Genomic DNA, 22,505 nt, shown 5'->3' with positions numbered 1-22,505 from the left:
TCGTAACTCTCTTGCCTTGGCAAGCGGATTTTTTGCCCCTGTGCCATCTGGGAAGCCCAATCTCTGATTACTGGTTTGATAATTCTGCCTCTTAGAAGAGGGATTCTCAAGGAGGGGAAAAGGGTAGTTGGGAAAACTTTTTGAATCTCTGAGAGAGGGTCCTTCCAAACAGTTCAGGACTCCCAGGGGATTTGATTCACTCTCTATACTTTCTTGGAAATTGCTCTGGTATCATAAAGAAGGCTACTAATATTAATTCTGTATACAGGTGAACAAATTTAGAGGGTAAAAAGGTTGAAGCACTAGATAAAGGGGGATATCAAGGCTTTATACAGCACCCCCTCATTGGCAAATAAATTCACTTAACCCAATTTGAGGGCAAAATTGGGTCACTATTCTAGGGGAAGCATAGAGAAACAAAATAGAAAAAATCTTCTTTTCATGTGGGCTGCTAGTGTTTGAGATACTTCTCAGAGAATGCATTATTCCCTTTGGGTTGCTTCTTTAGTTTGGGGGATGTGTGTGTGTGCAAGCATATTTATTTAATTTTAAAAATATACACTCTAGTCAGACTGGTCAGACACATAACTTTTTTTTTTTCCTCAAAACTGCAAGGAATGTTTTCACCAGTATTCTTACAATTTTTATTTATTTTTCTATCATTTACTTAGTGAAAACTTCCTGACTGTAAAAATAAATAAATGAAACTATTTTATCCTGTGATATTATGTGGAAAGATGTTTTCAGGTCTTCCAAGGAGATCAAACCAGTCAATGCTAAAGGAAATCAACCCTGAATATTCATTAGAAGGACTGAGGCTGATGCTGAAGCTGAAGATCCAATACTGTGGCCACCTGATGCAAAGAGTCGACTCATTAGAAAAGACCCTGATGCTGAGAAAGACTGAAGGCAGGAGGAGAAGGGAGCGCCAGAGGATGAGATGGTTGGGTGTGTGGCATCACTGACTCAACGGACATGAATTTGAGCAGGTTCCAGGAGATGGTGAAAGACAAGGTCGACTGGTGTGCTGCAGTCCATGGGGTCACAAAGAGTCAGACACGACTGAGCAACTGAACAACAACAACATTAAGTGGAAAAGGTATAAAACTAACACTCTTTACTAATATTGCAATATTTTTTTCTAGGAAACCAAAAGAGTTCCAGAAAAACATCTATTTCTGCTTTATTGACTATGCCAAAGCCTTTGACTGTGTGGAGCACAATCAACTGTGGAAAATTCTGAAAGAGGGGAGTGAATACCAGACCACCTGACCTGCCTCTTGAGAAACCTATATGCAGGTTAGGAAGCAACAGTTAGAACTGGACATGGAACAACAGACTGTTTCCAAATAGGAAAAGGAGTACGTCAAGGCTGTATACTGTCACCCTGCTTATTTAACTTCTGTGCAGAGTACATCATGAAAAATTCTGGGCTGGAAGAAGCACAAGCTGGAATCAAGATTGCCGGTAGAAATATCAATAACCTCAGCTATGTGGATGACACCACCTTATGGCAGAAAGTGAAGAGGAACTAAAAAGCCTCTTGATGAAAGTGAAAGTGGAGACTGAAAAAGTTGGCTTCAAGCTCAACATTCAGAAAACGAAGATCATGGCATCTTTTCCCATCACTTCATGGGAAATAGATGGGGAAACAGTGGAAACAGTGTCAGACTTTATTTTTTTGGGCTCCAAAATCACTGCAGATGGTGACTGCAGCCATGAAATTAAAAGACGCTTACTCCTTGGGAGGAAAGTTATGACCAACCTAGATAGCACATTGAAAAGCAGAGACATTACTTTGCCAACAAAGGTCCATCTAGCCAAGGCTATGGTTTTTCCAGTAGTCATGTATGGATGTGAGAGTTGGACTGTGAAGAAAGCTGAGTGCCGAAGAATTGATGCTTTTGAACTGTGGTGTTGGAGAAGACTCTTGAGAGTCCCTTGGACTGCAAGGAGATCCAACCAGTCCATTCTGAAGGAGATCAGCCCTGGGATTTCTTTGGAAGGAATGATGCTGAGGCTGAAACTCCAGTACTTTGGCCACCTCATGCAAAGAGTTGACTCACTGGAAAAGACTCTGATGTTGGGAGGGATTGGAGGCAGGAGGAGAAGGGGATGACAGAGGATGAGATGGCTGGATGGCATCACTGACTCGATGGACGTGAGTCTGAGTGAACTCCAAGAGTTGGTGGTGGACAGGGAGGCCTGGCGTGCTGCGATTCATGGGGTCGCAGAGTCGGACACAACTGAGCAACTGAACTGAACTGAACTGAAAAGACAATTTCTTCCCTAGATGGCTCTAGTGGTAAAGAACCTGCCTGCCAATATAGGAGACGTAAGAGACATGGGTTTGATCTCTGGGTCAGGAAGATCCTCTGGAGGAGGAGATGGCAAGTCACTCCAGTATTCTTGCCTGGGGAATCCCATGGACAGAGGAGCTTAGTGGGCTACAGTTCATAGGGTCACAAAGAGTCAGACATGACTGAAGTGACTTGCACAGGACACAGCACGAAAGACATTTAAAGAATAACAAACCTTATAGTTTGCTGGAATTTAAAAATTTACTTTCACAGTTCAGCTAGACTTTAGGACACTTTAGTGTATGAGTTTCTTTGTTTTTCAGAGTTGGGTTCTTTAGCGTGATTAAACAGATCCAAAACTGTCTAGCCATCACTCAGTAATCTCTGGCACATATTCTAATGTGATGAAAGTCATGAAAGTGATCTGGATAATCATGTCAGATCTCAATTTCAGTTAGCTAAGGAGAATAGACAATTACAAGTTTACAGTGCATACAAAAATCACATGATTGAAAATTTACACAATGCAGCAGCATATCAGTGAAACTGTTTGTCTCAAACTTATGCCCCAAAGCTTCTTCAGATTCCTAATGATGGCCAGAATCTCAATCATTTCCTGAAGCAATTATAAACACAATATTGCAGGCTTCCTAGTTTAATTCATGAATTTTAAAATCCTTTCATGGAGTTGAATTTCAATTTAATGTAATAAAGAACTTAATGCTGCCTGGAACCAATGCAAAAATGGAAGTATATACCTTGAACAATAATGTGTTTTCTATTTCTAGAGCTGTTCAAGTATAGATTAATTAATGCCTTGGTAGACACTGTAGCAGGAATTAAATTATCCCTGACTTTGGTGAGGTTTCTTTTGTTTGCTTTTAAAACCTTGGTTTTAAGATTGTATGGTTATTAGATTTACAAATATATCATATTTATATCCTATTTTGAACATGTGTATATGTCATTAAAGTATTTAACATTAATTCATATAATTTAAAAGATTATCTATCATCTATTGGAAGGACTGATTTTGAAGCTGAAACTCTAATACTTTGGCCACCTGATGGGAAGAGCTGACTCATTTGAAAAGACCTGATGCTGGGAAAGATTGAAGGCAGGAGAAGGGGACAACAGAGGATGAGATGGTTGGATGGTATCACCGACTCGATGGACATGAATTTGAGTAAACTCCACAAGTGGGAGAAGGACAGGGAAGCCTGGTGTGCTGCAGTCCATGGGGTTCAAAGAGTTGGACACGACTGAGTGACTGAACTGAACTGATCATCTATTTAGGTATATCAAACTTGGCAATCTTCTGCCTGTACCTAGAAGTAATGTAAGAGATCTGGGTTTGATCCCTGGGTTGGGAAGATCCCCTGGAGAAGGGAAAGGCTACCCACTCTAGTATTCTGGCCTGGAGAATTCCATGGACTGTATAGGGTCGCAAAGAGTTGGACACGACTGAGCGACTTTCATTTTCACTTTCACTTTCAAGACATCACTACTAATTTTCAGCCATGCCTCAGCTAGTTTGTTTTGAGGGAAATTTTTGAATTCAATAATTGTCAAGAGGTAGATTATATTCAGGGCTTCCCAGGTGGCACTTGTGGTAAAGAACCCAGCTGCCAATGCAGGAGACATGAGACCAGGGTTCAATTCCTGGGTTGGGAAGATCCCCTGGAGGAGGGAATGGCAACCGACTCCAGTACTCTTGCCTGGAGAATCCCATGGACAGAGGAACCTGGTGGGTTACAGTCCATAGGACAGCAAAGACTCAGACATGCCTGAATCAACCTGCCACACACACACACATGCAGATTATATTCAGTGCCTCCCTTGCTGCTGCTGCTGCTAAGTCGATTCAGTTGTGTCCGACTCTGTGGGACCCCATAGATGGCAGCCCACCAGGCTCCCCCATCCCTGGGATTCTCCAGGCAAGAATACTGGAGTGGGTTGCCATTTCCTTCTCCAATGCATGAAAGTGAAAAGTGAAAGTGAATTCGCTCAGTCGTGTCCGACTCTTAGCAACCCCATGGACTGCAGCCTTCCAGGCTGCTCCGTCCATGGGATTTTACAGGCAAGTGTACTGGAGTGGGGTGCCACTGCCTTCTCTGCAATGCCTCCCTTACAGATATATTAATCTTATACATAGATGATTTTACTTGTAAATTGACAGTGAAGATGGATAAAAATTGGTATTTTATCAAAAAATATCTTTTATTTAGAATTTGTAAAAAAAAAAATTTAGGCTTAAATGTTTACTTTATAGTCTGTATATGAAAAATTCATATAAGAAAATAAGATTTTATGGAAAATATAACCCTGCAATACCAAAGTAACTCCTTTAAAAAATCAAAAAGTGTTAGTAGCACATATTAAATTTCTTTTCTAATAACTAATAATTTTTATTCACTAAAATGCTAACCTTAGGACCACAAGTTACTCTAACTTAATAATAAGCTATTTTAAGCACTATTACTTAAAATTTAACTGTTCTAAGGATAAAGCTTCATTATTTTAAAGACTTTTAAAATTAAGTGATCCAACTAATTTCAATTGCTTGAATACTTAGGTCAGTATCACAATTTCAGGAGGTTGCATTATTTCCTAGCTATTCAGTGTAAAATCCAATGATTATTCCTTGGATAGAAGTGCTCTGTGGCAGTGAGAATACTCTAGGAGGACAATGACCTTTGAGAACAACTTTTTTCAAAACATATTCCCTCTGTTCTCTGTTTCCCCAAGCAAGTCCTTAGGCACTCAAGTCACTTATTTAATCAATAAATCAGAGCTAGTGAGAAGGATGCTCCGATGTCTAGAAGTGGGACAATGGGAAGAATCCTCTGAAAGAACCTAGAGCTAGAGTTTGAACTCTGGCATTATATGAGCCTTAATTTTACAGACTGGAATCCACTAGTCAGTTACTAATGAATCATAATGTCTAATGAAATGTAGAATACACTTCAGGTAAATCATCGTAACTCAAGTGTCGACTGTGTGCCCAATGACCAAAATTGGAGTCCATAATCATTTCCTCAAAAATTATTTTTTATAGGTATCTCATTTGAAAATGACCTAGAATAACTCTTGTCAGTTCATAAGTTATCTAAGATGGCCTCCTGAGTATACACACGCAAAGCATCATGCGTGTCCTTCACAGACTTTTTCAGTCACCAAGTCATTTCCAACTCTGTGTGATCTCATAGACTGCAGCACGCTAGGCTTCCCTGTCCTTCATTATCTCCTGGAGTTTGCTCAAACTCCATTTCATTGGGTCGGTGATGTCATCCAACCATCTCATCCTTTATTGCCCCTTTCTCCACAGACTTATAGAAGGTCTTAGACATGCAGAGGATATGTATTTATTAGTTATTTCTATCCTGGAGCTTTAAGCATTCCCATGACTGTTTGCTTGGACTGTAGATGGCTCTGGATGACACAGGGTCTAGAGTATAACAAATTTAGTTACCATCTCTCAACTTCCTTCCTAGCAAATAAATATAATTTACAGATGACTGTCTCATCTTCCTGAATTCCACTGGCACTCTGAATTTTTCCCAAACTTTTTATTTAAAATATAACTTCAATCATCACATAACTTAGTTTTCACAAATCATTAATTAATTAGATTCTAACTAGCTCAAGTCAAAGTAAAATAAGCCAAGTCTCAAAATTTCTGTAAAAACAATGAAAATGCAGACATATTTTTACTTTTAAATAATACTTTTAATAAACTTACTTGGAACCGGTAAAAGGTGCCATCATCCTTGAGTGTGAGGACATGATCCGAGATTGGAAAGAAGTAGCCGTGGGCAGCCATTAGCGTTCCCAAATGGAGTGCCTCCACTAGTTCATGAAAACAAATGGAAAAACACATACATAACTCTTTAAAACTGTTCATTTATAGGCATGTAGAATTTTATCTTGTTTCTTTTGAGCACATTCCTACATTGGAATACTCAGCATCCCAGAAAAGCCTGTCTTTGTACTTCTTTCAGCTCTTTCACATAAGGTACCAAGATGGCTCTGCTTCCTGATAGTGACCACAATGACCAACCGCGCACGTGATCAGACCATGAGAACATAAAGCTATGGAATGTTGAAGCTGAACGTCTTTCTGTAATCAAAGAATCTGCTTCCTTCATTTTACAGATGGGACATGTTTTGCTATGTGTTAATAATCTTCCACAAACAAATATATTTGGCATTTACATAGCACTTTAAACTTGAGAAGGGGACGAAAGAGGATGAGATGGCTGGATGGCATCACCGACTTGATGGACATGAGTCTGAGTGAACTCCGGGAGTTGTGATGGACAGGGAGGCCTGGCGTGCTGCGATTCACGGGGTCGCAAAGAGTCGGACACGACTGAGGGACTGAACTGAACTGAACTGAACTGTCCTGTAATATGAATATCCAATACTATTAACAATTCTTCTAATGACATGGATCATTACTAGATAACGTTAATAGGCAATGTTTAGGCATCTAGAACAATTTCTACTGCGCTAAGTGTGCCTGCAGTCTGTGGTTGGCTAGATTGCTCTAGCTTTTACGACTCTATATACAATATTCTAGACATGGACTATGTAGAGATTTATATAACAGTGAAAACATTATATTTTCCCAGTAGTCTGAGAAATAGTTGGAACATAATACTGTAATACTCACACTCCTTCTAGAGCAGTCAATGGTTTCTCCCAATAAAAAGGATAAGAAAATTTTTTCACTAGGATTATTACTGCATTTGTGCAGGGACAACATAAAGTTTGCTAACTCGAAGCTTAGAAACCATGGAACTATTCAAGATAGCTTTTTAGTCCAACATAAGCATATATGTATATAGAAAATAAAAAAGTTAGGTTTATTGATTTGTTTGTGTATCTTTAGGTGCAATTTTTTGGTGGCTCAGATGGTCAAAAATCTGCCTGCAATGCAGAAGACGTGGATTCAATCCCTGGGTCAGGAAGATCCCCTGGAGAAGGGAACAGCTATCCACTCCAGTATTCTTGCCTGGATAATTCCATGGACAGAAGAGCCTGGTGGGCTACAGTCCATGGGTTTGCAAAGAGTCAGACACGACTGAGCAACTGACACTTTTTTACACTTTAATGTGCAATTTATAGATTTAGTTCTATTTTTAGATAAACAGCTAAAATGATTCTTTAACTCTAGGATTCTAACAGACTTTCCAGGACTCTATCTCTATCTCCATCTGTCAATCACAGGTAATTTTCACACTTCAGCTAGTACTGAGTCCCTAAACTGCTTGCTATGGCCCACCTACCTAAGCATAAGAATCTCTTCCTATCCCCTTCACACGTCTATATTGGCTAATAATGAAATAATTGTTCAATTTATTTAACCTGTAGTTGGGTACTATAGTGCCCCTTTTAATATTATCTAGCATATTGCAAAATTTTAAGTGGTAACTTCTACCTCCAGCCTCCACTCTACCATTCTTGTCAATAAGAAAGAACAACTGCTGACCATCCTCTTGACCATGAGCCTGGAAGACCGTTATTAAGTGACCCAGTTATCTTGTTTACACACCCAATCAGTTATACACCTCTCTCCATAGAGTGTTCTTTTTCTACCAAGAAGGATTTCATCCTTTATGCATCCTTTTAGTTCAAAATCAAGATCTTCTCAAAGTCTGTGCTGCTTATAAGTATATACTCACATATTCTGTGATTGTCATTAAAGCTGAGAAGGTAGTGTTATATGATGGGAAGAACAAAACCTTTGGAAACACTTTTTAGCTTTTGTTACTTAAATTCTCTGCAGAGAAGGCAATGGCACCCCACTCTAGTACTCTTGCCTGGAAAATCCATGGATGGAGGAGTCTGGTAGGCTGCAGTCCACGGGGCTGCTAAGAGTCAGACACGACTGAGTGACTTCACTTTCACTTTTCACTTTCATGCATTGGAGAAGGAAATGGCAACCCACTCCAGTGTTCTTGCCTGGAGAATCCCATGGACAGGGGAGCCTGGTGGGCTGCCGTCTATGGGGTTGCACAGAGTCGGACAAGACTGAAGTGACTTAGCAGTAGCAGTGCCTCTCCTATCCATTAATACAGGTAATAAACCCACCCTGCACAGCTCATACGAAAATCAAATAATACATATATATATAAAGAAGTTGGGGAACTTTACTGGTGGCCTAGTGGTAAAGAATCTACTTTGCAATGCAGGGGGTGTGGGTTCAATCACTGGTCAGGGAACTAAGATCCCACGTGCCCTGGAGCAACTAAGCCTGTGGGCCACAACTACTGAGCCTGTACTCCACAACTAGAGTCCAGGCACCATGTGGACAGATTCCACGTGCAGACCCGATGCAGCCAAATAAATAAATAAAAATGATTTAAAAAAAATAAAAAAAAAATTTAAAGAGAAGAAGTTGGACTAGTATCCTGTGCATAGTAGATACTCAGTATATGGTAGCTCTTGTGCTTCACTGGGCTTCCCAGGTGACTCAGTGGTAAAAGATCCGCTTGCCAATGCAGGAGACACAGGACATGTAGGTTTGATCTCCTGGAGTAGGAAATGGCAAACTGCACCAGTATTCTTGCCTGGAATATTCCATAGACAGAGGAGCCCGGCAGGCTATAGTCCAAGGGGTCACAAAGAATTGGACACAACTGAGCACAGAGCACATTGTGCTTCATTACTTATACACCAAATGATTTTTACTTTTCTCCAAAGTACTTTCAGGAAATCCACTTCCATAATTGGTCTTTAACTAGGCTGAGTGAGAGGATCTGGCATTCCTAAATAGCATCAGCCAGTCACATCTTCTTTTTGTGTGTTATTTATAAAACTAAAATGGCAAGCATATCTGTGAGGCGTGCTGGCCTATAACAATGAGCAGGTGCTCACAGCCTGGGTCATGTTCAGAATCCCTGGTTACTCATGTTGGCAGCACTAGAAAGAACAATTTTTGAGGATTTCAAAGTCAGGTGGCCTACTTATCTGCTAGGTAGGTAGTACCTATATTGTCACAACCGTCTTTATTCATTTTATTCCAACAATCTGTGGCCTAGGAAAATATTATTAGTCCTATTTTCCAGAAAGAGAAATTGAGTCATGGCACATGAGGAAATTTTCAGAATATAGATACAAAAAGGAAAACTGAGATGCCCAGAAAGATTAACAGTAAAGAGCTTCTCAACTCTAAACACAGGAAAGAGTGTGACTAAAATAAAACAAAGAAACACCAAATAAAAAAAAAGATGCTAACATGCTGATGAGGATTAGAAAAACATAGTGAAACTAAATATAGGGAAGCTGAAGAAAAGAAAATCAGAAGAAAATGAATAAGTTCTTACTGTATTCAATAGTTACTAATTATATGATAAATCAAACATTTCTAGAGAGCAAGATGAATTCTTTCTTCACTATCGTAATTAGGCCTGCATTAAATGCTTGCTGGAAAGAATAATAGTGAATTAGCAAGCAATCTCAGCCTCCCGCTTTTGAGGTACAAATACTCCATTTTATTGGGTTTAATCATATATATTCTCATTTTACAACCCTCTAAGATATTCTCAGGCTCATAATTTTATTAATAAGGAAAATTGTTTTTGATAGGTTTTTTAAATGCCCTGAATCCAACAGATACACATTTGTGAGAGTATCAATAAGATCAAAATTCAGTTTCTACATGGCCCACACAAAGTTCAACGCAGAGGTCAAGTCAAACTATTTAACTTAATATTTAAGAGGACTGAATTTCTTTTCTTTTTTTTAATTTTTTTAAATTTTATTTTATTTAACTTTACAATATTGTATTGGTCTTCATATATCAAAATGAATCTGCCACAGGTAAACCGTTTAAAATGATTTTAATTTCATTGGTCAAATAGTAACCTGGAAAGTTTGAGATTACAGGAGTTATAATGCTCTGTCACAGGACCTCCAGAGAACATGACTCCAGGACAAGATGAATGCTAAGATAAAAATCAGGGCATCATGGTGAATTTTGTTTCATTTAAGACTATAACCTTGCATTTAGCATAGCAATAGCAAAAGTAGCTATTGAATTGATGTTTGCTGAATGAGTGAATAAGCAAATTTATGAATAAATGGTATATGGAATTTTAAAAACATAGTATTGCACAAAAAATACAAGCTATTGTGTGTTTGATGATGAGGAGCTTGTCATCATTGAGAAGCTCCTCCATCATTGAGCTTGTCTTCATTTGAGAAGCTCTGCCAAGATAATGTAGATGTTCAAAACATCTTTTCAAAATACTTTTAAAGCTTTTGAAGTGGGATTGTTGTGGGTATATTATATGGGAAAAGATAACAGTGATATAAATGGCTGAAATCCCACTAAAAGATCTTAGAGTGGGCTTGAGATAGTTTTCGCAAGGTTGAATTACTGATAATAACAACATGGAGACATTTTTCCACATGGTCCAGCTGCTCCTGAATCTCCACAATAGCCTTAATTTAACGAGAATCTGGAGGACTACTGGCAGTCTTGGATCTAAGTGTTGAAAGAATTTAGTGGGTAATCTATCAAGATCACCCTCCCAATAATGGCACAGCAGATGGCTCCACATCATTATGCTTCTCAGCAAAATAATTAATCATCTTGTACATGTGTTATCCACATCACCCACACAGCTAAATAAAGTTCAACAACAAATTTACTGTAAGACTCCAGTTTATTTTTCATCTGGATATTCAAGCATGAACAAACTCAGGAGTAAAACTGCATCTCTAAACAACTGTTACTATGTGAACAGTGTAATGTGGCTGTGTTAAGCCAGATGTACTAATTTCATTACTTCACCTCGAACCTTTAAATAATAGAATTATCAAAATCGTTTAAAAGCAAAAGGAATTCTACATGGTGTAATTTGCTTTGGAACCATAACTACTTCAGAAAGTCAAAAGGATAAAAAGTATACTATAAAAGAGGTTTGTGTTGTTCAGTTCTGTATTTCCATATGTAGAAATATATATATTTCTATATTAAATTTGTAATTATAACATATTTTCAGAACTCAGTATATTTTCTTTATCCAGCAGTCCCACTGCTGGCAGTCTCAGTACCTCCCAGATATACCCTATATTTTGACACTGATACAACAATGCCTCTGAGTCAAGAAAATAATAATAATAATTTTCACTAAGAATTACATTTGTATTTCTGTTATGCATTTTTACTTTTATTTTATGGGTATATAAATCAGCAAATGTGATTCATTTATCAACACAGCATACATGATGTAGCAAGTATGATTAGTGTATGGGGAGAAGTATTTTAGAAGGAAATCCACTCAAGACAGAAAAAAAGACAGTGGATAATATGACATTAAGGCAAGAAAAGCTAAAAAGTAGTCACAGGTAAGTCATTAAACAGTATTAATAAAATAACAGACATTCATCTTCATGTGTCTGAGTCATAAAGGAAAGATTTTGTTAAACTTGTTATTCTCTAAGAAGACAGGGAAGTGGTTATAGAAATATTTAAAAATATTATACTTTTATAGAACAGGCATTTGCAAGGTAAGATGAATCATGTGCAAAAAATCACATATGCAGATTTTTTTCTCCAACAAGGTCAAATAAAAGTGAAATAATGACAATAGGGACTTCTGAGGTTAAGGTTATCTTCTCATTACTAAGAGTTAGTGAAAGCAGTAAGTATTCAGGCTTTCCTCCTTTTCTAAAAAAACATCGTTTTCACATAGGAAAATGAAGTGCCACTTGCTTTTTAGTACTCACAAACCAGGGTTTGTAAGTGTATAATATGGTATACAGATGATATAAAAGGATTTTACTTGGGAGAAATAAAAACAAGCTTAATTTATATCAACTTTGAAGATGACACTAGGTAATTAAAACAGGTAAATAATATTTCCAAACAAAGGAGCCCAGTATGGGGTGAAGCAACCAGAATATGCAAGCCAGCTGCTTGGGTTCAAACCCTGATTCCCTCATGTGCTGGCTGTATAACTGGGGCAGAAGATACATTCTCTGGACCTTAGAGTCCTCATTTGTAGAAAGAAGACAATAATAAAACACTGATGTTAAAAGATTGTCATGAGGATCAATTGAGATAAATGAGAAATACTTAAAATAAGGCCAGTCACATAGAAGAGCCCCAAAATGTGAGTTATTAGAGTTGGCTAATATTAATGAGAGAACACATTTGGAAGCACTTAGTGAAAAGGCAGTGGGGAACCTGGTAGCTGGTATTGATCCACGCTCCAGATCACATTGAACACTTCCAATTGAACACTCTTTAAAGTCCTCCAGATGATCCAACTGGAATCTTTAGTGTATAGGTGATGATTCTGCTCTGGAATACACTTACATTTATTCCTAGGAAGCAAAGAACACTACCCCAATTCTAAAGATTTGGTATCATAGTTATAGGACAAATTTTCCAAAGGTAACATATTCTGCACATGGGATTTACAATCTGAAACATGAAAATGCAACAGATCAGTGAGAACTCCCCCAATTCAAGAGAGGGTGGGAAAGACCAGAGGGTGGCAAGGACACAGAACCTGGCAATGCTGAAAAACAACGGTGACAGAGGAAGCGCGGCGCCAGCAGACACAATGGAGGTGCTTTCTTAAGGAAGCATAATATTTTCCCAGGACTCAAAAAAAAAAAAAAAAAACTCATTAAAAGGTAGTACTGAGAGTAATAAGATCATACATCAATGGCCCTTATCACACACAGGGTAGAGTAGCCTAGTTGCCTCATATGGGTAAGTACAAAAGCTTAGGAAATTATTTCAATATGAAGAACAGCGCTGAAATATTTTAAAAGCGAAAGATATCCCATAGGTGATATCTTTGTGATATCGGTGTGGAGGACTGGTTTAAGAAACATGGTATCTGGTAACTATGTTATATCAGGATGTTCATTTCACTGACACAGTATATCCTTTTGTAAAACTGGTAGGTGCATCATTGTATAAAATGAGCCACACTTCAACAAGATTCTGTTTTATTTATATGTGTAGTTAGGTGGTAGAACAGTATTCAGAGGAGAGAAAAATCACACTGAGTTTATTCAAGGATAGTGTAAGGAAAGTGTAATAATCACAAGAGCCAAGGCAATAATAAATTACAGTGTAAAGCAACATTCCTTCTAAAGTTCAATATACATTCTGCAAAATTTCCATTTTCGTCTAAAAAATATTTATTTATTTGCCAGCACTGGATCTTAGTTGTGGCATGTGGGATCTTCAGGTATAGGCCGACTCTTAGTTGTGGCATGTAGTTAGTTGCGGCATGTAGAAGTTCCCTGATCAGGTATCGAATCCGGGCTCCTTGCATTGGGAGCAGAGAGTCTTAGCCACTGGACCACCAGGGATTTTCTTCTATTGCCATTTTCTTAATTGTTTTGGCTTCATTTTTATAGGTCTTTTTTCCTTCCTTCTTCTTTGTTCTCTTGTTGATGACCATCTTTAGTGTTCTGTTTGGGATGCTTTTTCCTTTTTTGCTTGTGTATATATTGTAGTTCTTTAGTTTGCATTCCCCATAAGTTTTTTGTTTAACAGTCTATATATGTAGAAAGTAAGTTGCTGGTCCCTTTCCCACCTAGGGAAGTTACTTTAGCAATTGTTGTAAAGATGGTTTGGTATTGCTCAATTCTCTTAGCTTTTCTTCCTGTAAAGATTTTGATTTCTCTGATGAATCTGAATGAGAGCCTTGCTGGGTAGAGTATTCTTGGTTGTAGGTTTTTCCATTTCCTCACTTTAAAGATATCACACCACTCCCTTCTGACCTGCAGAGTTTCTGCTACAAAATCAGCTGAAAATCTTATGGGGATGCCCTCATATATTACTTGCTGCCTTTCCTTTGTTGCATTTAATACTTTTTCTTTATATTTAATTTTTGCTATTTTGATTAGCATGGGTCTTGACATGTTCCTCCTTGTTTTATCCTGTATGGGACTCTCTGCACTTCCTGGACTTAGGTGACTCTTTCGTTTTCCAGGTTAAAGAAGTTCCCGTTTGCCGCCCTGCGTGTAGGATTGTTGGTACAATCTTTCTAAATTCCATATGTATGCATTAATATACAGTATTTCTTTTTCTTTCTGACTTACTTCACTCTTATATGGTATGATAGTGGGTCTATCCACAGCTCTGCAAATGAAATTGTTTCATTCCTTTTAATGGCTTTTGTTTTTATTTTTATTGTCTTTGTACAATTTATGTAAGAGAATGTTTAATTTATGTTCTCTTCTAGAGTTTTACAATGTCAAGCCTTCTATTGATATTTAAACATTCAAGCCCTTTTGAGTTTATTTTTGTGTATGGTGTGTGTGTGTGTGTGTGTGTGTGTGTTGTAAATTCACTGACTAACATACAGCTATCCAGCTTTCCCAACACCACTTGCCAAAGAGACTGTGTTTTCTCCATTGTATACTCTTGCTTCCTTTGCTGAAGATTTTTTGACCATAGGTGTGTGAGTTTATTTCTACACTCTCTATTCTGTTCCATTGATCCATATGTCTCTTTTTGCACAAATACTGTGCTGTTGTGGGTACTACAGCTTTGCAGTACTATCTGAAATCTGGGAGGATTCTGCATCCAGCAGAATGTTCAGAACAGCATCCTGTTCTTTTTCCTTGAGATTGCTTTGACACTTCTGGGTCTTTTATTGTTCCATATAAATTTTTGGATTATTTGTTCTAGTTCTGTGAAAAATGTCATAGGTAATTTAATAGGGATCACGATAAGTTTGTAGACTGCTTTGGATAGTATGCACATATTAACAATATTAATTCTTCTAGTCTAAGAGCACAGTATATCTTTCCATTTCTTTGAATCATTTCCTTTATCAATGTTTTATAGTTCTCAGTATGTAAGTCTTTCAACTTTTGGGTCAGGTTTATTCCTAAATATTTTATTTTTTAATGCGATTTTTAAAAGTACTGTTTTTTGACTCTCTTTCTGATATGTCAATGTTAGTATAAAGAAATGAAACAGATTTCTGTATTTTAATATTGGATCTTGCTACCTTGCTGAATTCATCATTGATAATTTTGAGGTTAACAAACAAATTTGCATTGTTTGGTAACTATTAGCTTATAAATTTTAAAAGGTTTCTTTACCTTAATTAACTTAAAGGAATTGACCAACGAACCTACAAAATATGCTTTCTTTAAAAAACTATGAAAGTGAAAGTAGCTTAGTCATGTCTGACTCTTTGTGACCCCATGGACTATACAGCTCATGGAATTCTCCTGGCCAGAATACTGGAGTGGGTAGCCTGTCCCTTCTCCAGGGGATCTTCCCAACCCAGGAATCAAACCAGGGCCTCCTGCACTGCAGGTGGATTCTTTAGCAGTTAAGCTACCAGGGAATCCCCACTCCCTCCCTGCAAAAACTATAGTAGATATATTAATTTCAGACAAAGCAAACTTTATAACAGGGGGATTGTCAGAGTTAAAGGAGGATGATGAATAATCATAAAGAGGTCAATTCTCCAAGAAGACAGAACAAGTTAATGTCTATAAACTTAAGAGTGTCAAAATATGTAAGGCAAACAGTGATAGGACTGAAAGGAGAAATATACAAATCCATTATTATAGTTGTAAACTTCAGCACCAGTCTTCCAGTAATAGATACATAAAACAGACAAAAAGATCAGTGAGACTTAGATGAACCTGAAGAACACTATCCATCACTTGATGTAACTGATGTGTATATAATATTCTATCCAACAATAGCAGAGTTATTCTGTAACATACATGAAATATTCATCAATGTTCAAAGAGATGAATCACATTCTGGGCCATAAAACAAATCTTAAAGTATTTAAAAGAATAAACATCATACAAAGTATGATTATAATAGAATTACATATATTATAAAGTTAAACTAAATATCAATAAAATAAAGATAATTGATAAATACCCAAAAGTTTGAAATAATACACATAATAAATAATACACATCTTAGTAATTCATATGTCAAAGAAAAATTCAAGAGAAATTAAACATTATAATGAGCTGAATGAATATATAATTTATCAAAACTTGTATTCTATAGCAAAGGCAGCGCTTAGAGGGAAATTTATAATGCTAAATGCATCAATAACCTAAGGTGGGACTTTAGTTTCACAGAAACTAGAGGAAGAAGGGTGATTTAAAGCTAAAGAAAGGATAAAATTACAGAAGCAACCAGAAAACAATAGAGAAAAATCAATGAAATTGATAGACTTCCAGCCAGGCTAACCAGGAAAAGAAGAAAAAACAAATTGTCAATATCAGAAATGATAGGGGAGACACTGTGGATCATTACTACTGACCTATGAATATTAAAAAGATAATAAAATAACACTATTAACAGCACTGTGCCCACAAATTTGATAACTTAAGTAAAATAATCAATTACTTGAAAGATATAAACCAAAACATACAGAAGAGGCAACAGGTAACCTGAAAAGCTCTATTTTTTCAAAGAGAGGAATCAATAGTAACCTCCCTTCAAAAAAAGCAATGGTTCTAGAAAGTTTTGCTGGTAAATTCTACCAAATATTTAGGCCAGAAGTGCTACCAGTTCTTCTTCCAGAAAATTACAAGCAGATAGAACAGTTCCTAACAGTTTCTATAAGATTAGTATTACCTAAATACTAAACTCAGAGAAAGACATTACAAGAAGGAAAATGACAGGCCACTTTCTCCTACTAACATAAAAAAAATCCTCAATGAAATATTATCAAATAAAATTCAACAATCAATAAAAAAGGATTCTTTTTCAATCTTCCTTGTCTTCCTTCTCCCAAACTTTGTGAGGAAGTATAAAAAACCCAGAGGTTCATGCTGATATAAATAAGTGACTGAATAAGTGGAGGATATGGACAAAGTTCCCCATCAAAAAAAAAAAAAAAAAATGGAGTAATTTATGTATACATTTCACCCTGAATGAGTTGGAGCATAAATTCTTACTCCTTTAGTCTGAGCTACATTTAGGAATTTCTTTCCAAAGAGTAAGTATGAAAAAGGAGGGGAAAATGTCACTTTACAGTGAGATTTATATCATCAACATAAATTACAAGTTTAGGTTCATTGCTTTTTAAAAAACATAGCAATTTGTTATGTAAAACAATTTTTAAAAAGCTGAAAAGAATCCTTTTCTTCTATTAAATATCCTTTACACTTTTTTCTAAGGTCAGATGACTGTATTTGTGTGGGTCTCTTTCTGGGCTGTTCCATTGATCTATTTGTCTGTTCTTTCCCCAATACAACAATACTACTTAATTTATTTGTTGCAAAATGTCTTCATCTTTCCAATGGGAACTCTCTCAATTGGCTTCTGTGTCCCTTTGGCATACCTCCAACATTCTGTGTTCCCTTATTAAATTCATATTACTAATCAAAAGAAGGCAGTGTAAAAAGATTATCGACTGTCTGACACCATTTATATGACATTCTGAAAAAGGAATAATAGAGATAGTAAACAGATCAGCAAGCTATGACAAAACTAGACAGCGTATTAAAAAGCAGAGACATCACTTTGCTGACAAAGGTTCATATAGTCAAAGCTATGATTTTTTTTCAGTAGTCATGTACAGATGTGAGAAATGGACCATAAAGAAAGCAGAGCACTGAAGAATTGATGCTATTGAACTGTGGTGCTGGAGAAGACTCTTGAGAGTCCCTTGGACAGCAAGGAGATCAAACCAGTCAATACTAAAGAAATCAACCCTGAATATTCATTGGAAGGACTGAGGCTGAAGCTGAAGTTCCAATACTTTGGCCACCTGGTGTGAAGAGCCGGCCCACTGGAAAAGACTCAGAGCTGACCCACTGGAAAAAATTCTGAGGCTGGGAAAGACTGAAGGTAAAAGAGGAATGGGGGCAGCAGAGGATGAGATAGTTAGATAGCATCACCAACTCAATGGACATGAGTTTGAGCAAGCTCCAGGAGATGGTGAAGGACAGGCAAGTCTGGAGTGCTGCAGTTCATGGTGTCGCAAAGAGTTGGACACGACTTAACAACTGAACAACAACAAAACAGATCAATGGCTTTCTGATGTGATGAAAAGAACACTTATCTCTGTGGTCTTCCTCCCTCAAACCTAAAACCCCAGAAAAATCATGAGAAAAAAAACATTAAACAAATCCTAGTTCCGGGACATTTTTATAAAACACCTAACTAGTACTCCTCAAAACTGTCAAGGTCATCAAAAACAAGGAAAGTCTGAGAAACTCACAGTTTAGAGATAGTTACCAAGACATGACAGGCTTTCCTGGTGGCTCAGTGGTAAAGGATCTGCCTGCAATGCAGAAGATGCAGGAGATGCGAGTTTGATCCCTAGGTCGGGAAGATCCTCTGAAGGAGGGCATGGCAACCTACTACAGTATTCTTGCCTGGAGAACCCCATAGACAGAGAAGTCTGGTGGGCTACAGTCCATGTGGTCGCAAAGAGTTGGACACGACTGAAGCAACTGAGCAGCATGCATGCACCAAGACATGACAACTAAATGTAACATGGTATGCTGGATGAGACTGTAGTACATAAAGAGGACATTAGGTAAAAACAAAGAAAATGTCAATAAAGTATGGACTTCAGTTAATAATGTACCACTATTGGCCTTAGAAAGCATCACTATGAACAAAGCTAGTGGAGGTGATGGAATTCCAGTTGAGCTACTTCAAATCCTAAAAGATGATGCTGTGAAAGTGCTGCACTCAATATGCCAGCAAATTTGGAAAACTCAGCAGTGGCCACAGGACTGGAAAAGGTCAGTTTTCATTCCAATCCCAAAGAAAAGCAATGTCAAAGAATGCTCAAACTACCACACAATTGCACTCATCTCACATGCTAGTAAAGTAATGCTCAAAATTCTCCAAGCCAGGCTTCAGCAATACGTGAACTGTGAACTTCCAGATGTTCAAACTGGTTTTAGAAAAGGTAGAGGAACCAGAGATCAAATTGCCAACATCTGCTGGATCATGGAAAAAGCAAGAGAGTTCCAGAAAAACATCCATTTCTGCTTTATTGACTATGCCAAAGCCTTTGACTGTGTGGATCACAATAAACTGTGGAAAATTCTGAAAGAGATGGGAATACCAGACCACCTGACCTGCCTCTTGAGAAACCTATATGCAGGTCAGGAAGCAACAGTTAGAACTGGACATGGAACAACAGACTGGTTCCAAATAGGAAAGGGAGTACGTCAAGGCTGTATATTGTCACCCTGCTTATTTAACTTATATGCAGAGTACATCATGAGAAACACTGGGCTGGAAGAAGCACAAGCTGGAATCAAGATTGCTGGGAGAAATATCAATAACCTCAGATATGCAGATGACACCACCCTTCTGGCAGAAAGTGAAGAGGAACTAAAAAGCCTCTTGATGAAGGTGAAAGAGGAGAATGAAAAAGTTGGCTTAAAACTCAACATTCAGAAAACGAAGATCATGGCATCTGGTCCCACCACTTCATGGGAAATAGATGGGGAAACAGTGGAAACAGTGGCTGACTTTATTTTGGGGGGGCTCCAAAATCACTGCAGATGGTGACTGCAGCCATGAAATTAAAAGACGCTTACTCCTTGGAAGGAAAGTTATGACCAACCTAGACAGCATATTTCAAAAGCAGAGACATTACTTTGCCAACAAAGGTCTGTCTAGTCAAGGCTATGGTTTTTCCAGTGGTCATGTATGGATGTGAGAGTTGGACTGTGAAGAAAGCTGAGCACCAAAGAATTGATGCTTTTGAACTGTGGTGTTGGAGAAGACTCTTGAGAGTACCTTGGACTGCAAGGAGGTCCAACAAGTCCATCGTAAAGGAGATCAGTCCTGGGTGTTCATTGGAAGGATTGATGCTGAGGCTGAAAATCCAATACTTTGGCCATCTCATGCGAAGAGCTGACTCATTGGAAAAGAGCCTGATGCTGAGAGGGACTGGGGGCAGGAGAAGGCGATGACAGAAGATGAGATGGCTGGATGGCATCACTGACTCGATGGACATGAATTTGGGTGAACTATGGGAGTTGGTGATGGACAGGGAGGCCTGGTGTGCTGCAATTCATGGGGTTGCAAAGAGTCAGACATGACTGAGCAACTGAACTGAACTGATTGGCTCATTAGTTTTGACTAATGTATCATACAAATGTAAGCCATTAACAACAAGGGAAACCGAAAGTGGGAGAGCGTGTGGACAGCAACCAATGTGAGTGGTAATCAAGAATGTGGGAGAGTTGAAATTGTTCTCACATATGCAGAATAAAAGGGAAAAAAAGATGAAATATGCATGAGTCACCTCCCCAGTGGGCTCCTAGTCTGGTTGCCTTCTAATATATTCTCCACAGTATCTTTCAAAGGACAAGCTCTAACCTTGTTTTGCTGTAAGGATCAAAGATAATGAACTAAAATATCTAACTGTATCTGGAACATAGTAGAAACAAACAAATGTGGACATTACTTTTCTATTTTCCAAGTTAAATCTATTCAAAGTTCCACCTTCTGCCCATCACCCAATTCACTCCTTAATGATGTCCTACAGGACACCTTTTATCCCTCCCCTATAAGAAAGTGGCTCCCCAGAACTCATTATGGCCAAACCCTGCCTTTATACTACATTCATACATTCATTCTTCTAGTCAAACTGGATCACTTAGTGATCTGGAGAAGATAATTCTCTCCTCTGTGCCATTATTGCCAGAAAGGCCTCCTTGCTACCAAGTAGAATTCTATGTAATTCCCTGGATCTACTCAAATATAGCCCTTCCTCATGAAGGCTTTTCTGATTCTGTTGGTATCAAGCTCACCCTCCAATGAGCCCCCAGTACCTGGTGTCATTTATTGTAACTAATTTTGTTCTGGTATTATGCTATATGCTATGCTAAGTCACTTCAGTCGTGTCCGACTCTTAGCGATCCCATGGACTGCAGCCCTCCAGGCTCCTCCGTCCATGGGATTTTCCAGGCAAGAGTACTGGAGTGGGGTGCCATTGCCTTCTCCATGTTTCCTATTATTTCTCTAACATCCTGAAATACAGGAACTCTGCTTAAACTCTTTTTTCTCCCCTGGCCAAACAATTCACAATTGTAAAGTGGAATAATATATCATTTGTATTTAAAATAAAGCAAGGAAAAGAAATTTAGTTTCTAAAAAAAATATTCACTTTTGAGTGTTTCTTTAATACTCATATACCCACTGTGCTTTGATACCAGATATGATTAAAAGCCTGCATTTTTGGAAGTGATATATTACCTCTGCAGGACTAAATTAAAAGAGTCACAATGTCTTGAGACAAGCGGCACATCTAATGCTTGCTCTAAGAATATGAAGAAAATACAGAATTTATATGTAAGAATTTTATACTTGTTACTTTGTATCTAAAAATCACACATTTCCAGAAGAAGTTCTGAGAATTTGTTCAATTTCTAAAACAGTATAGAGGGTAACAAACTTGAAATGTCATCTTCCCTGTTTTTAATGAATACCTAGTGTGAATGCAAAAATTATTTTAACCCACAAATCCATGTTTTGAAATTCAAGTACATGCTTCGATACATTTGGATCAGGAAATGACTAAAAAGATCCCTTTATATTTCTTCCATACATCTTGAGCTCAGCTTGAAAAATTCAATAAAAAACTCAGTAGATTAATGGTAGCTGAGACAAAACTCATGGAGCTTTAGACCTTACCCATTCATGGATGACATAAACTAACCTATTCATAGTCCCTTAATTTTGCCCATGAGAAGTGATGCTGTATTTCCTGACAGATGAAAACACATTTTAAGAAGAAACTAACTGAAGCAAATACTGGATGTGAAAATTTTCTTTATAAGAACAACACAGCTTGAGACTTCACTATGGTGAAATGCAAATATCTTTTATTCACATAAAAAATTACTTCCAATGAACTTCAGTCTAATTACCAAAATGTCTTTCTGGAATGACTTATGAAGTACAGTTATGAATAAAGATATGTTTAATGGTAGAATCAATTTTAATTACATTAATACTTTAGTACATTTATAATTTGAATTTGAATGCTGAGAGAAATTTTGAAAGTGGTATAAAAAAGAAAAAAAGCCATGAATAACACATGGTTGATTCCAGAAAATTTTATTTGACAAGCAGCATGCTATCTATTGGCATATTCTAATTTTAAATTTGTAACATTCCCTGTCTACAATGAGAGTATGTAATGAAGTCTACCTAAAGGGGGCCAAAGGGCATTTGGTATTAAATTTGCATCT

General features: G+C 37.6%; 1 protein-coding gene across 8 annotated transcripts in view; it reads right to left on the bottom strand.

Moving 5' to 3' along the window:
- Positions 1 to 22,505, bottom strand: part of RGS7 (regulator of G protein signaling 7) — a 487,100-nt gene that overhangs the window by 78,745 nt on the left and 385,850 nt on the right. For all 8 annotated transcript variants that reach the window (XM_070768115.1, XM_070768112.1, XM_070768111.1 and 5 more), the window contains one exon: positions 6,043 to 6,149. In XM_070768115.1, the coding sequence (XP_070624216.1) occupies positions 6,043 to 6,149 (107 nt within the window). The remainder of the gene's footprint in view (positions 1 to 6,042; positions 6,150 to 22,505) is intronic.

This window comes from Bos indicus, chromosome 16 (assembly GCF_029378745.1).
Source record: "Bos indicus isolate NIAB-ARS_2022 breed Sahiwal x Tharparkar chromosome 16, NIAB-ARS_B.indTharparkar_mat_pri_1.0, whole genome shotgun sequence".
In the NCBI taxonomy this organism is placed as follows: domain Eukaryota; kingdom Metazoa; phylum Chordata; class Mammalia; order Artiodactyla; family Bovidae; genus Bos; species Bos indicus.
This window is presented reverse-complemented; position numbering and strand designations above follow the sequence as displayed.